The sequence below is a fragment of the Protopterus annectens genome, chromosome 7.part1, assembly GCF_019279795.1.
Source record: "Protopterus annectens isolate FY-2018-M chromosome 7.part1, PAN1.0, whole genome shotgun sequence".
Classification (NCBI taxonomy): domain Eukaryota; kingdom Metazoa; phylum Chordata; order Ceratodontiformes; family Protopteridae; genus Protopterus; species Protopterus annectens.
The window spans coordinates 343,763,985-343,787,790 of record NC_056740.1 but is presented as its reverse complement, the minus strand read 5'-3'; the positions used below and the strand labels follow the sequence as shown (position 1 = coordinate 343,787,790).

At 40.3% G+C, this 23,806-nt stretch overlaps 1 protein-coding gene across 1 annotated transcript in view; it reads left to right on the top strand.

Annotated features, from left to right (window-relative positions):
• DNAH12 (dynein axonemal heavy chain 12) overlaps positions 1-23,806 on the top strand; it is a 4,520,724-nt gene that overhangs the window by 2,328,806 nt on the left and 2,168,112 nt on the right. Inside the window, exons 30-31 of the mRNA XM_044078497.1 lie at positions 21,455-21,538; positions 21,623-21,811. Coding sequence (XP_043934432.1) covers positions 21,455-21,538; positions 21,623-21,811 — 273 coding nt within the window. The remainder of the gene's footprint in view (positions 1-21,454; positions 21,539-21,622; positions 21,812-23,806) is intronic.

Here is a 23,806-nt window from a genome sequence, read left to right as displayed (position 1 = left end):
TGGCAGTGGGCGATCTCTTCTCAGCGGTTTCTGATAGCAACGCAGGTATAAAATGAAACTATTACATCCTGGACAAACTCCCCCAGTCCCTGCAGCCTCCATTGATAAAACTTCAAGAGTCTCTGACAGTTTTAACCGTTTCTTTACTGAGACCTTTCAAGCTAGCAAATGATTTCCTCCCAGCTCCCCTGTCACTTGAAATCAACACCCCCAGAAACCAGCTCACATTTGATTCCAATGGTTCCCTTTCCCTCATCCGTGCCTTCATTAAAAACTAGAGAATAATTACAGACTCTGCTGATCCAAGCTTTCCCTGCTGAGGTATCTACAAAAAAGCAGCCGATGCCATTTAACCCCCATCTAGATACTAATCAATTGAACAATAGCGAAACCAGAATCCTTCTATTTGGAAGATATCTATGTCCTTCCTGGGAGGTGGCTCTACTGGGTTATCCAGTTGTAGGCCAATAGCAATACTATCCCCACTTGCAAAAATTATGAAAAAAATGTGTCCATAGACAATTGATGCATCACCTAACTCAGAATAACTTCATGGTGGACTCCCAGCATGGCTTTGGAGCTGCACCACAGTACTAATTCAGTGCTTCTAGCCCTGTCAATACCATAACCCATAGCAATAACAATAACATATCTTCAACCCTCTTCTTAGATCTCTCCAGGGGTTTGATATGGTGGATCACCATTACTAATCCATACCCTGAAACTTTCTGCCACCGATATTACAGTCATCCAGTGGTTCCAGTCCTATCTGAAGATTGGCAGCAGGCTGTCCTTTGACAGCAAACCTTCTAGCTCTTACCCAACACATAGGTGTGCCTCAGAGATCCATACTAGGGCCCTTATTTTTTCTCCATCTTCGTGTATTACTCTAATCTGCTATCCCAACAGTCCAGCTGTGTGTCGCTCATGACTCAGCCCTAGTTGCTTTCGTACTTCTCAAATACTGTGGTCAGCTACACAAATCACCTTTAACACTATTGGCTTGACTTCTGGTTGTTTGTATGATCCTGAATCCCAAAAGCCCAAACTGTTGGTATTCTCCCACCCAACTTACAGGTCCTACTACATTCCTTTTACCCATTAAATCTAATAGTAACAATAATCCCCCAGACTCCTCACAAGGGGTGTTAGGTGTTTTTGTCGATAATAATCTCTCAAATTTGACTACATGTTAATCCAATCTATAAGACCATCAATAAAAACTAGGCTCACTTTACAGGATAAAGCTATAACCCCTCCTACTAGATTTGCCATGGCTCGGCTCACCTACTTTCCAACTCTTCTGTATGCATCCCGATACTCTCAATCTAAACAAATCTGTCCTCGACAAACTCTCTATCTGCTATAACCATATTGCCAGATTTTGCCACTTTCAGCCTGCCTTATAGGACTCACCATTGTATTAACCTAAACCAACGGATGGCTAGAATTACCCAACTTAGTCAGTATAACTCATGATAACTTTGCCCATGGATGCTTTACAATCAGATGTCTCCTTCTCTTAGAAATGGTATTACCCCCATCACAGTCACTGGCCACTTTGAGTCCTCTAATGGAATTACTAGTCAGACTATCAAAGACTAATAACTCTGCGGTGACTCTCTCTTCACTTAAGCTCTGTGGCAGATTCTGGAACTCTCCCAGCAGAATTGCTTTGCTCAGCTCCTAGGCCAATTCAAGACTAGACTTAAACAACATTTGACACTAAACTGGCTATGTAAATGCAAACAGAAGCCCGACTAACTCTCATGACAATGAGGACTAAAATAGTTATTTAGCTTACCTGTGGCACTATCCTGACCTATACCTTGTTTACTTGTGTATGTTTTGGCATGCTTAACCACTGTAATGTGTATCTATAACTAGGAGGTATAGGTTGATAGCAATTATTCTTAGCTGACTTGAGATTACTTAATAAGACCTACTCTCTGATTTAGATTAACCCAGGAACTACTATTGTTTACTAGGTATGTAATCTCTGTAAAGCTGATGTAATCATAAATTTAATTGCTTGCTTAGATATATTTGACTTCACTTTATATACTGTATTTATATCTACTTTGGTGACCTTGGAGCTTTCTTTCCCGGCCTCAGCTGAAAATGGACATGTATCCAGTCAGACTATCCCAGTCCAGCAAATGTAAAATAAATAAATAAGTCAAATAAAATGTGGCAGGAGAAAATAGCAATACATTAATATCTACCATATACAAAACTTCTAGCTGACACAAATAAAGCATTGAAATTGTGATGGTGCAATGCATATCCCTAGTGTCTGTTAAACAACTAGACAAATATCATGTAGACTAGACCAAATACATATGCTCTAAATAAAATCCTTAATAACATGAAAAGTACAGCCTTAAAATTACTAAAATTAATGTTATAAATTTATTTGCCAAAATGTATTTGCTTAAAGGGATCTAGCTTTAAAATCCGGTTTAATGGTGCTTGACCATTTAAACCCATCTCTCAGCTACTCTTAACAGGTACAATCCATTTCACTTCCATTAACTTCAGTGTAATTGAAAGATCTCTTTTAAGCTCACTATTTCTCCTTGTTCAATCACCATAAATTTAAATTTGTGTTTGTTCACTTATATTGCAACTAACATGTTTGTAGGGCATTGCTACTGTTAATATTGTAAATGTATTGCTTATTCGATCTTTAAAGTTTTCTGTTAGTTTTCCAATGTAAAAAACATGGCAGCATAAGGTACTACCGAGCTAAATACACTATGTTAATGCTAACACAGTCGGCTTTCACATAAAATGCTGTAATTGTTTCTGGGTGACGGGATGGATGAACATTACCTACTATTAACATATAGACAATAATTGCAAGCTAAACAAGGCTCTGTACATCTGTTCATTTCATGGTACCCATCATGTTTATAGCTTATGCAACTTATAACCACATAATATTCTCTTTATGGATTTTTTGTTTTTATATCTAAAGCTCAGATGATCCCCCACTATATTCTTAACTTTCACATCAGTGGTTACAATATTCCAGTGCTTGTTAATTATTTCTCTGATATATTTATTGTCCTTACTATAAAATAGCTAAGATATTTTATATTCTCTTTCACTTATGTCTGCGTTCCTTTGATGTAAGAAGACCCATTCCCTTTTGAAAAATAGGGACATATAGAAGTAGTTCTTTCTTTGTGTACATTATCAAAAATAGGAGAAAGCTAGTTTCTGTATATGGTAGATATTAATGTAGGTTAGTTTTCTTCTACACATTTTATTTGATGCAGATTGCAGTATGTGTATTTTAAATAGGTACACTGTATACGTTGTAGAAAGGTCAGACTGTTTTTCAGTTTGTAGTGATTTAAGAAAAAAGGGTGTGAGAAGAGAGCAGTTATGTGATTGGACAATTTAGTTTTAAAAATTTGTAATGTTGATTGATTTATTTAATATGGTCTGATGAAGCGAGTATGGTTCTCGCAAAAGCGCTTACCGTTTGTATGTAGTAACGTACTTGTGTTGTAAACCGTGTCTCAAACCCTACACTTTTTTTATTTTTTCGTCCATTATGTTTTCTGCTTTACTACTGTACACTGTGTATACTGTACACTTCTGTAAGTTCTCATCATACTATGCCATGATATACTAGTGTTTGCTATATTGTTTGTTTGCTCTGTTACTCATCTCTGACTTTTGTATTTTTATTATGTATGTGGAGCTTTTGTATTTGTATTTTGCATTTTTATGATTGTTATGTATGTGGAGCTTTTCTTCCCGGGTCTCTGCTGAAAACGGGCACCTGATTGCCGAGTCAGACCAGCCTGGTAATCAAATAGAAAATAAATAAAATAAATAAATGTGATAGTTGCAAAGTTCACAGTACTATCCTTTCATGACTTGTTAGCTCTCATTCCACATGTAATTTTTTTGTTTAGTGACACAAGATTTTAATGATACATATCGTTACATTCTTATAGCACCATATTTCAGACATACATACATGCAAATACTTCAAGCATGGGCATTAATGCTCTTCTAGCCTGCCAATATACCGAAAGAATTGTTACCATGATAAGTGTCCAGGCTGTTCTTAAAATATCTAAACTATTGCTTGCTTTAATGTAGTTCGGTAGTCTATTCCATGCATCAGCTGCTCTGTCAGAGAATCAATTTGCATTTCTCATTCCTATAGAATCTTCTGCATAGGTTGCCTGATGATTCAGTACTACTTTTTGATAACCCCAAACATTCCCAGAGATGATTGTCTCTAAATGCCATATGCACTTGAATAATATATCCTCTTAAATATCTTTAAGAGGCACTTTACAAGTTCAGATATTTTAGTCTTTGATAATAACTTAAATTTTCACATCCATGAATGTTGTTGGTATATTTCCAGTGTTTTTTTTCCTGTTTATCCAGGCTTGTTTTCTTATGAGATTTCCATACTGTTGTTCTATACTCAATTTTGGGTCTAATGTGATTAACAAATAATGACTTCATCATTTCTGATTTCCTAGACTTTATAAATCTTTTTATACAACCTATAGTTCTGTAACTACCATTAACCAATTGGTTGATATGATTAGAAAAACTCACAGCTGGGTCTACCTATATTCAGGTCCTTAATTGAATGTATACTTTCAATCACTGTGTGCTGTATTAAATATTCACCTTTCAATGTATGTGTCCCAAATGTCATATGCTTAGTTTTTGATGTATATGTCCGCATATTATTCTCCTGTGCCCAAATGGTAAATTTAGTCAAGTTCTTTTGTAGAAATGCCCAATATGTAGCGCATGTAATCAGTTTACCCAATTTCAGGTCATCTGCATACAGACTGTAGAACATTTCAGATGAAAAAGATAGGTCTGAAAGATACAATCTAAACAAGTAAGGATGTAGAACAGAGCCTTGTGGGACACCCTGACTGTAACCAAGAATTTCACCTGCCCATTTGCTGTATACTTGCCATGTCCTATTTGTAATCCATGCAGCTATCCAGCTTATCAAGAGTAACTCAATACCTAGTTGCAATTTATTGATCAGTGTTTTGTGTATGACTGTCAGATGTTGAAATTAAATCTGTATAAATTACATCACAGCACAATTTTTCATTCATAGCTGTTATTATATTGTTATAGAACATCATGTTACAGGTGGTAAGATATCTATTTTCAACATATGCATGCTGATATATGGTTTCATGTCCTAGCCTTACAATTTCTGGCAATATCTTATCCAATATTATCTTCTCCATTATTCTTACACAACATGAAAGTAGATTTTAGGATCTATATGACTGTAGGTTTGTCCTACCCCCTTTCCCTTAAAGACAGGTTTAATAAGCACATCTCCAGTCTTGAGGAATCTCTCCATATTTATATGACCTAGTAAATAAAAGATATAATAGTACTATAAGTTCTTGCTGAAGTCTTTTCAGATCATTACTTATTCCATCTCCTCCCAGTGCTCTGTTTGAATCCAGTATGCATAGTTCTTTTTCAATATAATCTATTTTGTTTCCAGTATCTGAGATTACCTGGATATCTCTAGAGCAACTTATCAACCCCTTTGTGGAGCCAAACTGTTTTGCATAAGATTTTGTAAATATATCAATAATCTGTTGTGTCTGAGAATAAATTTTAGAATCTAGCCACAGTTTATCAATTTGTAGGCCTTTAGTCCTTCCACATCTTATGTATATATAAAATTGTTTCCAATTATGCTCAATATCGTTATATAAATTTTCTTCAAAGTTTCTTTGATCTTGTTCTACACTGTGCTTAATTTGTTTGTCCAGCTTGTGCATTTCAGTTTTCAAAGCTGTAGTTTGACCTTTTTTCTATTTCTTATATCATTTGTCTCTCACTTTAGTCAGGTATCTTGTTCTTATGGAAATATATCCCCCTAACGTTGTATGCCTAGACCCTGATGTTAAGCATTTTTTAACATTTTTTGCACTCAAATAATTTCTCTTTCAAAACTTTCCACATTCCGTCTGTAGTTTCTCCACTGAACACATCACGCCAATTACTTTTATATAGTGACTGTTTTGCTTCCATATAATCTGTAACTAATTATCTGATGTTGTCAGTCTTCATCTATTCTTGACTGATGGGTTACGGTCCCAATCCTTGGAACCGATCCAGCCATTATATAGCTTGTGCCAGCCAAAAAACTCTTGAGCTAGTAGTCTACCCATAGTACCCCTCTCTACATTATCTCAGATCTCATTTGCCGCTCTTATAAAAACAATGGGTCAGACGACTCTCTCTCACTCGCAGCCCAGTATATTTTACAGCTTTATTACATTTTTTTCTAACCTTTTTCTATTTTTTGTCTTAGTTATTTGACTTAGAAATATTTGATCTTTGTATACCTCTTTTCTCTTCGTGTGAGTGTTCGTTTTATTTAACCTGTACCCTTGATACTTCCTGCCTACCATAGTTGGTAGTTTCCCCTCTCTTCTCCTTTCTTTACTATTGGTAATCTCTCCTACCATCATTGGTAGGTTTCCTCTCTTTTTCAACTGAATGATTGTGTGTTTCTTGATCTCTTGCCCTTTCTAATCGTATACTAGTAGATAAATGAAAATCAACCATTGGGTTTAAACAGTGTCACGACTGTGGCAGAAAAATGCTGAATTCACATGGTCATGACAAATGTGTATACTGCTTGGGTATACGTCTTGATGTAGAGTGCTGTGTCTGCCAAGGCTCAGTAACAGAGCCCTGGTGGAGTGTAGAAATAAATTAATTCTTAAAGGGCTTCTTAAGGCCCCTTTTGAGGAAGCCTTGTCCAAAACCGACCAGTCTCCTCAGGCCTCTGGTGCAAAATCTGCTTGTTTGGTGCCGACATCTAAAAAACATAAACACCCTTCAGTTGGTTCCTCTTTGGAACTGAAATTTAAGGTTCCAGATATTTCAGAATTGGCACCGACCTCTACCTCGGTGCCATCGACACTGGCCACAACACCGAGTCCAATAACAACCCTTATGGCAGCACCGACTATTTTAGTCACCACGTTGGTACCAACATCTCCTGTAGCCCCTGCAGCTTTTACCCTCTGCCCCAGTGCCAAAGACCAAATCTTTATTTGCACTTAGGACTTCATTGTCAACTCCCTAGCCCCTTTCTAGAGAGATCTGAATCCCCTCAGGATTGTCCTTTCGCTCCACCAGGAGTGTTTCTGAAGTTGATATAGTGAGGTTGGTGGATCAGCTTCTGATAGCTAGGGTCTTCCTCCATCTTCTCAGCCCCGTCCCCCTCCTGAAGCAGGGGAATTCGCTCCAAGTACCCCCACATATACTCCTCCTCTGACCTCTTCACAGGTTTTAGAGCTCTCAACTCCATCCACACCGATTCCTATGGTCTCAGCACCAATAACTTCTTTGTCTTCAGTTCTGGGGAACGGCTTTGACTCTCTTTCAGTGCCTTCAGAAATGAACAGGTCCTCAGGATCAAGCCTCCACTGTTGGGTCCAGAGGGTTTGAGTTGAGTCCTATTTTTTATTCAGAGCTGGCCTTACCAGTTTGGACTATGCCGGCTGTGGGCTCTTCCTTGGCTCCAGCCTTGCAGGTGAGTTTCCTGGGGTAGGGTGTGACCCTGGTTCTAAGTTTGTCTCAGTTCTGGGCTTTGATCCCTCCTTGAGGGGCCTGCCTTTCAAGCTGTAGAGAGAGCTTTGGCCACCGCTTCTTCTAAGGTGGCTCCTGTGTTACTGGAGTATCACCTCTTGAACCCTGCTTACCCAGAGCTACCACTGACCTCCATACCCGGACAGCGAACTCCAAGCATGCAAGACATACTGACCAAGGGTCACCCCTCTTCCAAGTCCTCTTCAGATATTCCCACTAAAGAGGCCCCTCGGAAGAAATTGTGTAAGAGGAAACACTTGAACTCCCAGGAAGAGTCTGTCACTGAGGACACGCATTTTCATAAGGGGGAGGGTTCCCCCCTTACAGTCACCCCCGGAAGATGTTTCCTTTGGACACATTCTGGAGATCCTTAAACAGAGGGGTGACTGGAAGCCCAAAGACCCTTCCTCCAAGGAGTCGGTGTAGTTGCAGGCCTTTGGATCTCACCAGTCTACTTCCTGGGTGACTCCTGCAGCTGATGATCTCATTAAATTGATCGCTCAGTGGGCTTGGTAGGCCCCTGACTGGATAGAACAGAATCCCTGGAGACCAGATAAAATACTATCCACTCCTGGGGATCATCGACACTGGTCAAAAGGATTAGCAGTAGAGCCACTAAAAAGGAACTGGCTGAGGAAAGTTCCACTGTTCATCCCCCCAACCGGGAGTTGAGGGCGATGGACAGATTTGGGAAGTGGGTTTATGCATCATTGACCTTTACCATTTGGTCCTTGAACCTTTTGGTATATTTTACTAGGCTCGAGAAGGATCTGGTTAAGGAGCTGTCGGATACCCTAGAGGAACAGTAGCTGTGGGGATCCAAGAAAAAATGGCCTCCCGTTTAGCTACCCTGGAGTCCATCTTAAATTCGTCCATGAGGCTAATTGCACATGCAGCCAAAGGGGCGACCAGATCAGCAGGTTCAGGTGTTGCAATTTGATGACATGCTTGGATGCACCTGTGTGAGGTTGCAGAGCCATTCAAGTCTTCCTTCATCAGTGCTCCCTTTGACGGATCCTCCTTATTCAGTCCCAAAGTTAAGAAAACTCTGTCCAGGTGTGAGAAAGATGGAAAAACCCTGTCTGCAGTGGGCATGCATTTTTCTGCTTTCCAGGACACAAGTGGTACGGACTCCCCTCAGTGCAGAGGAGGGAGTTCCAATGAAAGACACCATCCTAGAGGCAGAGGTGGCCCCCAGAACTAGGGTTCTAGGGACTCCTTCTCTGGCCAACCCTATCAGTGCTCCTGAAAGGAGGCCTGATTGCTTGCCTCTGGAGGCAGTCGGGGGAAGATTTTCTTTGCGCCCAACAGTCTGGCAACAAGTAACCACAGATACCTGGGTACTAAGAATTATTTCCAGAGGTTACTTTATCCCCTTCATTATTTATCCAAGAACTCAAGCAAGACTCCCGATGAATCATCCAGTCAGGGGGACCAAGCAGCCTTGGAAATGAAAAAGAGTCATCCAAGAAGTCCCACCAGACCAAATAGGATCCGGATTTTACTCAAGGTTGTTTTTAGTGCCAAAAAAGACAGGGGACTGGAGACCAGTTCTGGATCTCAGCATTCTAAACAAATTTCTTCAACAGTTCAAATTCTAGATGGTTATGGTTCAGTCAGTACTTCCCTTTCTAGAGGAAAACTATTGGATGTGCTCTGTAGACCTTCAAGACATGTATTAACATAAAAATGGACAAATGCTGAAGAAGGTTCCTTTGCTTTCAGCTAAGAGCCAGTCACTATCAGTTGAGGATGCTGCCCTTTGGTCTCACTACAGCCCCCCAGGGTATTCACCAAACATATGGCAGCAGTAAAAGCTCACTGGAGACTGCATGGATTCCGGGTGTTTCCATATCTAGACGACTGGCTATCACCACTTCCACCAGACATCTACTACTTCTGGTGACAGAATTCACCTTGCAGTTGTTCCTGCAGCTAAGAATCACAGTCACCTTTACAAAGTCTCAACTGACCCTATCTGAGGATATGGAATTTATCAGAACTTGTCTCAAAACTCTCTCTTGTATGGCTTCTGTACCTCCCCACAGGCTACAGAAAATAAGATCCAAGTTCATTCCCTCCTTGGCTTAAACAAAGTAACAGCCCTGCTAGTGCTTCAAGCATTAGGGTCTATGGCAGTGATAGTCACCCTGGTCCCACTAGCGAGATTTCACATGAGATTACTGCAATTGCTTCTTATGAATCAGTGGTCCATTCTAACCCATCCAGTAAACCACCCCATACTCATTACAAGTCACTGCAAAAAGGACCTATCCTGGTGGATGGAATCTGATTAAATTCTTTTGGGTCATCCCTTTGTCCTTTCTCAATCCAAGGCCATAGTGACCACAGATGCCTCCTAGATGGGGTGGGGGTCATTATCTGAGAAAGACAGTCCAAGGCACTTGGTCCCCGATAGAGGCCAGTCTGCATATCAATGTTCTGGAGCTGAGGGCGGTGCTACTAGCGTTGTAAGCATTTCACTTTGCCCTACCTCAGGGAATGATTGCAATTCAATCAGACAATATGTCTGTAGTCTGATACATCCCAAGGTAGTGAAGAAGATCTTTCATCGCCGGGACCAGTCTTGCTGCCACCTTTTTGCATCACCCCAAAATAACAAGTGCAGAAGCTGTTTTGCCCTAATCCCACCTCAAGGGGGAGTCCCTGAGAAATGTTCTTCTCCTCGATTGGCCCCCAGGTCTCCTGTATGCCTTCCCTCTGATCCCTCTTTTCCTAAAGAAAGCAGTCAGGTTGAGAATCAAAGTAATCCTCATTGCACCCTTCCGGCCTCGACAAATTTGGTTTCCCTTCCTATCGTCTCATCTAGTTCACAGTCCATGGATTCTGGACCTTCTGTCTCACCCTCAGGGACTGGTGCATCCCAATCTTTAAAGTCTCAAGTTAACTTCTTGTTTCCTCAAATTCCATTAGTCACCAGGCATAATGATATTCCATCTCCAGTATGAAAAATTGTGCTGGCATCCCATAAACTATACACCAGGTATCTCTTCCTCAGTAAATGGAAGAGATTTTTGATCTGGGCTTGAGACGATGGCCTTGACCCCTTTTCAGCCACAGTGGAAAAAGTTTTAGAATTTTTGGCAATCCTTTTTAGTAGGGGAGCTACTGCTTCTACTGTTAAGGTCATTCTAGCATACATTTCTAACTTTCATAATGGCCCCATTTAAGGACCCTCTACCACTGTGGGACCTGACTATTGTTTTGCATTCACTAGTAGTTTTCCCTTTGAACCAGCAGCTACTTGTGACTTGAAGTTCCTCCCTTGGAAAATGCTTTTACCTATAGCTCTCATCTCTGTGCAACGAGTTTCCGAATTGCAAGCCTTATGTTCAAAATCCTGTACTTAATTTTCCATAAGGATAGAGTTATACTCAGGACAAATTCATCCTTTCTTCCAAAGGTGGTCTCTGAATCCAACATTAATCAGACTATAGACTTGCCTGTCTTCTTTCCAAATTTTTCTAATAAAGGCGAATATTGCTTACACCTGTTAGATGTTCACAACAAACTAAAGAATTTAGGAGGTCAGAACAATTATTTGTCTCTTTCTCTGGCACAACCTTAAGAAAGTCTGTCTCTAAGGTTACCTTGTCGAAATGATTAAGAGATTGTATTTCCTACATTTATAACAAAGAACTTAAAACTTCCAATGCCGGAAGGCACATTCCACTAGATCTATGGTTACTGCAACTGTCTTCCATTCTAAAGCTTCCATGAGTGAAATATGCGCAGCAGCAACTTGGGCTACTCAGCATACCTTTATTACTCATTACAAATTGGATCTGGTCTCCAGGGGAAGAGCAACCTTTGGTTCTATGTTTATCAGGAATATCCTTCCATAGGGACACCCAGGATCTAAAGTAGCTGGGGACTTTGTGCCATTAGTTAAGAATAGATGAAGACTGACAGCATCAGATAGAGAAGTTATGTACAAGGAAAAGCCTAATGTTCCATCTGTGTTGTCACTCTTCATCTCTTCTTGGCATCCCACCCTCCATTCCCCCTCCTATGGATTCCTGGTGGAGCAATATGTTGTCCTGGGTCTTCTGTTAGATTTTTCTTAGACATGGCTTCCTCATTTGGAATTAGTTTCCTTCCATTTTCTATAATTTTGCAAATTCAATCTGAGGTAATGCAGAGAGGGGTATTATGGGTAGACTACTAGCTCGAGAGTTTTTTGCTGGCGCGAGCTATAAAACAGCCAAATCAGTTGCAAGGATCAGAACCGTAACCCATCAGTTAAGAACAGATGAAGATCGACAACACAGATGGAATGTTATGTTAAGACATAACTTCTTTTTCTGTGCATTGGTTTAGATTTTAGTTTGGCAGATTTTTCTATCAACAAATTAACCTTTATAACTTCATAATTAGTGCACATCAACAATGGTAAAACTTGACATAAAGTAACAGTAATTTCTTTATGAACACAAACATTGTCTAGTAACACAAACATTGTCTAGTAAGTTCTTTTCCTGATTGTTTTTTTTTACTGTCTTAAGCATTTGCTGTTCATGAACATACTGTACTCTGTGAATAATTTCCTTACTAATGTTGAATCAATATTATTCCAATCTGTTTCTAGTAAATTTAAGTCCCCAACCACTATTATTCTTTCCTCCTGTATTTCATGCAAGAAATGTATGAATTCCTCTAGGTCATCAGCACTTGGCTTTGGTGGTCTGTTTCTTATAGTTTTCTATGTCTGGATCACACTTGCATTTATCGTCATTACTCTTCTGGCCTATCCACTACTCCTAAGGCATTCACAAAGTTTCTAACATCAGTGATAGAATAAAAAATAAATAAATAAATAAATAAAAATAAAAAAACAGAGACACTGATGGTGTTAAAACTTTGTTAATGAGTTCAGTCACAATAATGTCCAAAAATCATGAAACCCAGGTAGTATTCCAAAGTAACAGAATTACAAAATACACACTAACTGCAGAGAATTCTCACTGTTGAAATATTCACTCAGATGAAGACAAAACAGTTGAAAAAGCGCTCAAATACTTGATTTATTCACAGAATACAAGATAAAGCTTTTGGGTAACAATCTTCATCAGTATACTTAGTCCATTTTGAACACACTTTAAATACTCAGTTCAATAAAACACAACATAACCATCCAATAAAAGATCACTTTCAATTAAGTACAAAATGCAGCATCATTCAACTACAATATTACAATACATAGTACATTTAAAAATATAATACATTTAAAAGTACAACTTTCATGGGAACAAACTGACACATCTGCATATACTTTTATATATAAAAAACTATTATTTATATTATTTTTGCTTAGCTACCAATATAGGTTTTATGCTAGCTAAATTATTAAGCCCCTTGGTACCTATCTGCTATTAATATAGTTTTTTAAATCTCTGGTATGATGCAATAAATCTAATCAAAGCAGAATTGATGTTAAAGTAGCTAAACACACACACACACATACACACACACACATATATATATACATATATATATATATATATATATATATATATATATATATAGCTTAAATAGTTTAAAAATTAGGGCCTTGTTGGTTTTTAGTTTGTGTGGGCCTTTAGCCCCCTTTTTCCTACTATTAATCCCTTTAGTAGTTAGGCTTTTTCTGTGGGCCTTTTAGCCCCATATTTGTATTATATTTGTATTATATTTATATATATATAATACTGTTGTAGATAGTGCCCGGTTTGGGCTTAGTTGTTTGTGAATCTCATTTACTGTTTTTTCTCAGTATGTCAGATGATAGGGAGAAATGCCATCCCAAATCGGGATTCAAAAAATGCCCAGATTGTGGGCAGAAAATGCCCATCACTGACGGACACATTCAATGTGTCTGCTGCCTGGGGGCCAAACACCTCCAAGACACCTGTAGCATTTGTCACTCCTTCTCTTCAAGAGTCGTCTTGGAGAGAAGGAGGAAACTTATGGACAGGGGATTGCTACAGCAATCTTTTTCGGAAGTTTTGAGTAGCCATGAAGGTGCTAGTATGTCCGCCAAATCCTCAAAATCCAAGTCATCTGATAAGGTATCTAAAAAGGCTAACATTTCAGAAGGAGGATCATCTGTTCCACAGTCATCAGAACCGAGTGTACCTTTGATTCGGAGCCAGCTCTCAGTATTGGAGCCGGTCTCTGAAGTTCCTTCTTCACCTCTGCTCCAGTCAGCACCTTCAGTGCACTCCGCTAAGTCTTCCTTTTACAGGCACCAGGACTTGCCAAATTGTTGTCGGCCCCGACCAGCTCATCGGTGCCGAAGATCATGGAACGGGAACCAGTGGTGGTCGAACCCTTGGAGCCGATATCCACACCGGGGTTATCGGCTCCATCTACTCGGATGTCCTCGGTGCCAACCGAGGGCTCTAAGAGCCGACGATCTCCCATTGGGTCCGGGGAGGATAGTCGCACCAACTTGTTGGTGCCGACTCTTCCTCTCGGGGCTTCAGCTCGGATGAACTCTGCTCCTACCTCAGGCTCGGATCCCAGGGTTTCGGTGCGGGAGGATCGGACGGTGCTCTCGGGTCCGTCCACTCCTCCTCATCAGAGCCATGGTGCCTTCCATGCTATGAGGAGAGTTTTGTCTCCAAAGACAACATCAGCATCAGTTCAGCTTTCCCTTTCCCCTCAAGCTCCTGTGTCTACTTCTGCATCTACCGACCCCTCTAAGCGTAGAGACCCCGAGTCTCAAGTACCCCCACAGGGTGTCCCCTGCTCTTCTGAGACCTCCCCAGATCCCCCCACTGAGGAGGTGCCCAGGAAGATACTGTGCAAGAGGAGGCACTTAGACTCCCCACAGGAGTCTTTGACATCTGACATGGTCTTAGATGAGTCAGAAGGGTCCCCTCGATCCCCCTCTGAGGATATCTCCTTTGCAGAGATACTAGAGATCCTTAGCCAGAGGGGTGATTGGCAGTCCAAGACCCCTACTGAGGATGAGTCCATGCTCTTGAAGGCTTTTGGGTCTCAACCTTCCACTTCTTGGGTGTCTCTGCCTTACGACGAGCTCATGGAACTGATCTCTCATAAGGCATGGGAGTCACCTGAGGCCATGGAACCTGTCCCTTGTAGATCCAACAAATTCATATCTGCCCCAGTGGATAAGCCATTTTTGACAAAAGGAGTGCCTGTGGATGCCATGGTGATGGCTGCATCAACCAAAAAGGAAGAATCTGAGACATCCTCTTCTATCCATCCCCCTAACAGAGATTCTAGGGTTATGGATAGATATGGGAAGTGCATGTTTAGTTCAGCGACTTTTTCTCTGCGATCACTGAACTACTTGACCCATTTTACAAGACTACAGAGAGATCTCCTGAAAGAGCTAGGAGATACTCTCCAGGGTACAGTAGCTGCAGGAGTGGCTGACAAAGTCAATGCCCAGCTCGCTACCCTAAACTCAATAGTGAACTCATCCATGCATCTCATATCATATGCAGCTGATGGTTCGAGTAGAGCCGCTAGTTCAGGCATCGCTCTTTGCAGACAAGCCTGGCTGCATCTCTGTTACTTTGTAGAACCCTTTAAGTCTTCCTTTATTAATACCCCATTCGATGGCTCATCATTGTTTGGGCCCAAAGTAAAGGAAACTTTAACCAGGTGTGAGCAGGAAGGCAAGACTTTCTCTGCCGTTGGGGTCCGTTTTTCCACTCCTACTCGGCCCTAGCCCAAGGGCCCTGGGGGGGGGGGGATGTGGTTCTGAAAAACTTAGGCAGCCTTTCAGGACACACGTGATGAAACCCCCTCTAGAGGCAGAGGAGGGGGTTATAACAGAAGACACCGCCCCTGTGGCAGAAGGGGTCTGCAGCAACAGGGTGACAGGGGTCAGTTCTCTGGTCAATCCTACCAGTGCCCTGAAAGGGGGCCCAACTGTTCGGCTCTGGAGGCAGTCAGGGGTTGTTTATCTTTGTACCCAGAAGCCTGGCTAAACATAACATTGGATACTTGGGTACAAAGCATCATTTCCAGAAGATATTTCATACTGTTCTTAACCCCTCCCATTCCTATAAAAAAAAAATCCCAGATGTTCCACCCAAACTCAGGGAACAAGCAATAGTAGAGGTCCACAGATTGCTAGAAAAAAGAGTCATCCAACCAGTCCCAGCAGACCAAGTCAGATTCGGAACTTACTCAAGATTCTTTTTGGTACCAAAGAAAACAGGGGACTGGAGACCAATCTTGGACCTCAACAGACTCAACAACTTTGTAAAGAAAGAGAAGTTCCAAATGGTCATGCTTCAGTCCATTCTTCCCTTTTTAGGGAAAGGCAATTGGATGTGCTCCATAGATCTCAAGGACGTACTATCACATAAAGATGGATAGACACTCCAGAGATCATCTGCACTTCCGTCTGGGAGCCAGTCATTACCAGTTTCGAGCCCTGCCCTTTGGTCTCACTTCAGCCCTCAGAGTGTTCACCAAATGCATGGCATTGGTTACGGCTCACCTGAGACGTCTTGGATTCCAGGTGATTGGCTTCTCACCGCTACCACCAGGCATCAATTGACTCAGGCAATACAATACACCCTGACACTCTGCCATCAATTAGGCATTATGATCAACCTCGAAAAGTCTGCCTTATCGCCATCTCAGCATATCGTTTTTATAGGAGCAGAGTTAGATACCTCAACCATCACTCTACGTCTCCCTATCGAAAGAGTCTCTCTTCTCCACCAAAACGTCAGCTAACTGGTGTCAAAGTACAAAGCTACAGCAGTAGAGGTATTGAAAGTACTAGGTTTGATGGTGGCAGCAATCCTGGCTATACCACTCACAAGGATGCATATGCGAATCCTTCAATGGCTCCTCTTTGCTCAGTGGTCTTACCAGAAACTACCAATGCACCACATGATTCTTATCACGGATTCTTACAGAAGAGACCTTCGGTGGTGGTTGACATCTCTTCATGTTACAATAGGAAGACCCTTTGTCCTCCCCCCCCCAGTAGCCACTGTGACCACGGACACTTTCCTGATAGGGTGGGGAGGGGGGCATTTTCAGGAAAAGACTGCCCAAGGCTCATGGAAGGGTCATGAATCACATTTGCACATCAATGTTCTAGAGCTGAGAGTGGTACTTCTAGCATTGCAGTACTTTCAGGACTCTCTCCCTCTAGGAACTATTGCAATTCAGATCGATAACATGTCAGTAGTCTGGCACTTGAAAAAGCAGGGCGGAACCAAGTCTTACCCCTTTTCTCAAGAAGCCCTCAGGGTTTGGCAATGGGCTTTGTCATCCCAGCGTTTTCTGTTAGCAACACATCCTGGGGAAATCCAACGTCATAGCGGACAAGCTAAGCAGGGCAATATTACTCCCTCATGAGTGGTCTCAAAAACAACAGGTTGCGGAGTTGATTTTCTGCAAATGGGTCCAGCCTTGCTGCGGCCTTTTTGCCAGCCACATCAATTCAAAATGCAGAAGCTACTTTGCCCTGATACCACCTCCTGGTCATCCCCCGAGAGATGCACTTTTACATGCTTGGCCCCCGGGTCTCCTTTATGCATTTCCACCCTTCCCATTAATACCCAGATTTTTACAGAAAGCAAAATCGCTGGGAAGGAAGATTATAGTCATAGCCCCCTACTGGCCTTGACAGATTTGGTTTCCGTTTCTCCACCATCATCTGTTGCAGGATCCATGGATCCTGGACCCAGTTCCGGACCTTCTGACACACCCGTCAGGGGACCTTCATCTTTCTATGCAGTCCCTGAAACTGACTGCTTGGCTAATCCATTTCCCCTAATTGCCAGGCTTCATTCAATTTCAGAAGATACAAGACAGATTCTCTTGTCTTCTCACAAGCCATCTACCAGGAAACTGTACGGCAGTAAGTGGAAAAGGTTCTCAATTTGGGCCAACGAGCAGGACATTGACCCTTTTCGAGCTCCACTATCTTCAAGTTTGGAATTTTTGACAAAAATTTTTAAGGAAGGGGCAGCAGCTGCTATAGTTCGAGTTCACTTAGCTGCTATCTCAAATTTTCACCTTGGTCTTGATGGCTCAAATATTATGAGCCATAAATTATCCATAACCTTCCTTAAAGGCGTTCTTCATATGAGACCTCCAATAAAAATTCCCTTTTCTCCCTGGAATTTAAATTTTATGCTATCTCAACTTATTCTTCCTCCCTTTGAACCAGCCTTTTCTTGTGCTTTAAAATTCTTATCTTGGAAAACATTTTTTCTTGTGGCCATTACTTCTGCCCGCAGAGTGACAGAACTTCAAGTATTATCCATCAGACCACCGTACATGATCTTCCATGCTGAAAGAGTATCTCTCAGAACAAACCCCTCATTTTTACCTAAAGTCTGTTCTGAGTCAAATATCAATCAGGTTATTGAACTACCAGTGTTCTTCCCCAACCACTCTAACAAACTGGAATATATGCTGCACAAACTTGATGTTCACAGACAGCTCAGATTTTACCATGACAGAACTAAGGATATTAGGAAATCAGATCAACTTTTTGTATCCTTCTCAGAAGCAATAAAAGGCAATCCAGTGGCTAAAACAAACTTATCTAAATGGTTATCCAATTGTATATCCTTTGTTTATGAAAATGCAAACATGCCTTTAACTGACAAACCAAAAGCTCATTCTACCAGAACTGTCTCTACCTCTTCTGCTTTTCAAGCTAAATTTGCCCCTTGATGATATTTGTGCTGCAGCCACTTGGTCTAAGCCTCATACCTTTATCACACATTACAAAGTAGATAAGGCTTTTAGGGACAGATCTTCATTTAGTTCTATGGTACTGAAGAACATACTCCCATGAGCCACCCAGGGTTGAGGGTGCTAGGGACGCTACCCATCAGTGAGACTAAACAGCGAGATTTAACAACTTCACATATAGAAGCTATGTACTTACCATAACATTCCATGTGAGTTGTTTATCTCACCTTTATTCTCATGTCCTTCCCGGCTGACTGTTGACATAGAGGCTAGTGCCTTCCTGGTTATTCTATATTTCTTCTTTCCCTTTGGGAACTGTTTTCGTAGGCATATATAAGAGAGTATGTATAGGTTGTGTGTATATATATATATATATATATATATATATATATATATATATATATATATATATATATGTATGTATAGACTATTTTTCGCAGCAAACAAGATCTGAGGTAATTCCAGCAGTGCATTGTGGGATAAGGCGCTGGTCTTGAGCTACTGGCAAACCTTGAGCTTTGCTATCGGCCATGTCGGAGCTGAGGATCAGCTCCGAACCCATCAGTGAGAATAAAGGCGAGATAAACAACTCACATGGAACTTAATTTTAAGTACATAACTTCTATTTTTCTCACATATTCCTCTAGAAAAGCCTTAGTATCTTTCTACCTTCACCTGTCACTCCCTTATGCATTGCTAATATTTACGAATGTACAATCCACCTTACTACACAAAATGGAAGCTTGCTGTAACAAAACAGCTAGATTCATATCTATCACACCTTACCATACTCACCACTGTGTAACATTAGAAAAATTACAGTGGCTCAATTTACCTAATCAGCTAACATACTCCCAACTACTTATCACCCACACCATAGTACACAGACCCAACACCTGCCCCCTCTATAAAACATAGTCAAACATTACTCCCCTCAATGATGCTATTGCTCTTGTACTAAAAGCCTAGTAACCACCTCCAAATCCAACAACACAGGAGGGGGTTGTCTCTACTCTTCTAAAGTAAACAAGCTATGGAACATCATGCCATTCTAATTAAAACAAGGCAGTATTACAGCAAACTTTAAACACCAACTAAAACAACACCTAACTTCCTCTTAGCTTTGTTCTTACTCACATCCTGTCTAATCTTTCCTCCCCCATCTGGCAACTGCCTAAACCTTCCCTTCATAAAATTGTTTCCCTTATACACTTACCCAACCTCTCTTACCTGTAAAATCAACTAAAACCTCCTCTTCAAAGTTTCTCTCTTTTATTCACTTGTACACCAACCTTAAATCCTCTCCATTTTCTCTTATCTCCTCCTGGATTCTTTCCTATCTCTCACTTCTACATACAGGTATCAACCTCAAATGCACTAAACTACATGTATTAACAACTCTTTATTGCCACTGTTAAAACTTGTTACAGTTATCTCATTGACAGTTGATAATAACCTTGTCTCTAATGTATTTCATTGACTCTAATATATCATACTGTCAACACTGTAAATACTGTACTTCTTTTATCACTATTTTTATGTAACCAACAAAAGTTATGTGATATGGAGCTTCTCTGGCCAGGCCTCTACCGATAATGGGTCTGTGTGCCCAGTCGGACTCGGCCAGTAACCAAAGGCAATACAATAAAATTAAATAAGTAATCTAAGGAGCCTCAAAAGCAGTTTTTTTGGGGAAAATGGAATGGTTGGACAAGACACAGAGAATATTAGTTACGCTGTAAACAAAGGTAGGGTTAGTCACAGTGTACTATTGTCTCATCTTTGAAACCATTCCTATTAATTGTCATCATATGTATTATTGCAGAGTTGCCTGGAGGGAGGGTTTGTCTTCAGTACAAACGGAACAGAGATAAGGTGTTGACACTGACCACTGTATGGAAGAATGAGGAGGGATGTAACATATGGAAGTAGCTGTGAAATTCAGATCAGCATGTTTGTCAGCTGGCAAAGAGGATTAAGGCTGTGAGCTACTTCATGTGGTACTGGGTTTGATTCCCCCAGATTACATTTACCTACTGTGTGACCTTGTGACTTATCCAGAAAGTAGTTTTGGGAAATTAGGAATTTGGGCTATGTACATTAATGGTCTGATGGACTGCATGCCTAGTAACTGCCCATGGACCTGTGAACCTATCAGTCACAATAACTACCAGTGCAAAGCACACTTGTGAAGAGAGGTTTAAACATCAAACGTGGGATGAGACCTATGATACTAGTGCTGAGATGACCTAAAAATGAGTAAGCAGTGTGAGAAGATAGCAGTAAGGGCCTGGAGATATATAGCAAAAAGCATTACCATTTTAAAGTCAGAATCCGTTTTCCAACAATACATACATTCAGATAGACCACACATTATAGATCTGGAGATCCCACTTTATAAAAATATATAGGAAGGAAATGAGCCAGAGAGGAAGGGGCTGAGTCTACAGCAGAACTCTTTCAACAGGAAGTAAGAAAAAAAGTGAAACATACAGACTGTAGAGAAAAAAAGAGGAACATGATAACAATAAAAACATCATAATGCAAGGCACTTTTTTGAGAAAATGGAGGTTCTTAGTTCCTAAAAATAAATTAGATAAGGAGCATGAAGAAAAATAGTGGTCGATATATGGAAGTACTTTCTTGATTAGATTATAATTTATAAGTGTGTAGAGAAGAAAGCACAACAAAAAGGCAAAAAGTCTAGTGAAGGAAGAATAGGCAGTTGTTTAAGCAGGACTAGAAGTTATCCATTAAGCAAGAAACAATAAAGACTATTTAAGCAAAGCAGTTATCTTCTGTCAAATTCTGCTATTTAAGAAGAACAGACAGGCAAAGTATGTTTTTATTAAAAATCAAAGTTGACTACTTTTACATACAGTATAGGAACAGTTACTTATAAATAATGATATTGTAGACACAACACATTCTAAAGCATTTTATGTTTTTGTTACTGTTCTGTTTGTGTGGATATGCATTTTACTAAATTGTTACTTTTTGATTTTCACAAGATACTGAAATGAGAAGCTACCATGTGAATATAAACTTTAGAAAAAAATTTAAATACTTAAGGCTAAAAATGCTACCAATGGTATTTGTACTACATTTTCAGCTTTGCCTTATGAGTGGAGAAATCATTCAGATGTCCCCACAGATGAGCCTTATCTTTGAAACTATGGACCTATCACAAGCCTCGGTAATGTATTGCTGTTATCCGTGGTGGAATTTATATTGATTTTTGTTTCATTGTGATACAGAAAACATTTTTTTTTTCATACAGCCTGCTACTGTCAGCCGGTGTGGTATGATCTACATGGAACCCTCACAGCTGGGTTGGATGCCTCTTGTGACATCCTGGCTGGGTACACTGCCTGACTGTCTGCAGCAGAAAGACAACAAAACCCTACTTCAAGAGCTCTTCCACTGGCTGGTACCACCTACTTTAAGGCTTGTCCGAAAACAGTGCAGGGTAATGCATATGTTTTTTTTTTTTTTTTTTTCCTTAAGGCCTTGAAAATATTATAAAGCACCAGAAGCAAAGTCCTTTTCAGTAAAGGTAACATAAAAACTTAGTGTGGAGATCAGAATGTGTGTGTATACACTTATATCACAGCTGGAATTGAATCAGTGATGAAAATGAATGATGGATATCTTGCCTTAAACAGTCAGTTTTTGATCACATCATGTGGATCTGTATCAGTGGTAGCTTCTTCACGTTTTCATTTAAAGCCAAACATGATATCTCCCATTTTGTAGATTATGAACCATCACTAATTCTTATTGAGGTGTCTTCCCTGATCATCCATTCCATGTCTTTTGTGATATTCATGTATTTATTTTGATTGTATAGTCTAAATTGCTGTGTGCACAGTTCTTGCAGGGTAGCATATGCTCCAAGATTTTCAAATATAAAGATAAAACACTTGCATTTTATAGACATATATGATGCATTGTATAAACAAAAGCTTTCAAACTTGAGTTAGAGGGTACTCATGCAGTAGGCCTTCACCAGCAGCAACTGCTTACGAGGTATCAGTGCATGTATGAAGCATATTAATATGTGTGCTCCAAAAGGTGCTGGCCACTTTGTTTTGAACTAAAAATCTGATAAGAAGAGGTTCAGCAAGACTGATTCTTCAGTCATTAGGCATACTCAGCAAATTACTCTTTCTCAGGCTGCCAGGAATCCTGCCTTTCTGTCATGCATCACACATGCCACACTCTCCAGTTTTTTATTGCCAAACTCCATAAACAGTTCAGAAGAAAATGGATTCAAGCTGCCGTTTGGGAATTTCAGTTTATGTGCTGTCATTTTGATAGATAAGTATGAGTGCTTATAATTTTCATTTATGTTCCCTTTCAGTCATGAGAAAATATTATGTTCCCCTTTTTTCCTGTCAGATGCTTTGCCAGACAGCTTTTGTTCTACTTTTTATGCCATAGTCCATGACATCTAAACCTACAAGTTAGAAAGAATCACTGCATTAACACGCACACTATTTCTTTGAATTTGTTTACACAAAGGGTAAAATACCTTTTGTTGCACTATCCATATGGAGTTCAACCAGAATGCATGATGGGGACATTATGAGAATTGTAGAACACTTCTGTCACAGGCTTTATCTGCTACACACTTGGATAACCAGTCAGGGAAGCCACATGTCTCTTCCCAATCTTCCTTTAAAAGTTTGGAAACTTCCTACGGTACAAGGAGCTCCAGCCTCCTCCCTTCCTACAGTCAGTTTGTTTTAAAAGACCTCCTTCTTCCTAGCCTTCTTCAGCTATGATGAATTCATCCATATGTAAGTTAGTTGTGAAAGACTGTATTTCTCATTCTGTGAAATTAGTGAAAATATCGGCTGTGGAGACCACAGCTTTAGAGGTTTCAGCCGTACCATTTCAGTCTTTTGACCCTAGGCCAGTTACTTGAAGGGGTTTGTACCCAACAACTTATAAACTGGCTGAGACATCATAATAGCTCAAGGTTGTAGGTCTGGGGCTTCCTTTTTCACCCATCTGATCTGGTGATTTTTTAATATCTTTATTAAATTAGCAAATTATCACTTAAGACATAGATAAATCTTCATTAACAGAAAAGAAAACAAACCCAAACTATTTTTCCATTTACATACATTACACATCACATATCTTTTCTTACTTTGTAAATGTCATCAATCCAGCATTATATTGATTGCTGAATTCCTGCCTTCTGTTATACCTTACCCGTTCTCCTCCTCCTGAACATTGTTCTGTATGTATTGTTTCCACAATTTCCACTTATTTCTGTGTATTATACCCCTTCCCTTTTCTAAAGCTCCCTCTTCTATTTATTTTATCTCTGTTATAATCAGTACTTCAAATACAGTTGGTTTAGACTTTGATTTCCATTTTCTAATAATTGCTTTTTTGGTAGCCAACAGAATTAAACTTAATATGGCCGTATTATGTTGAGGCAGTTCAGATC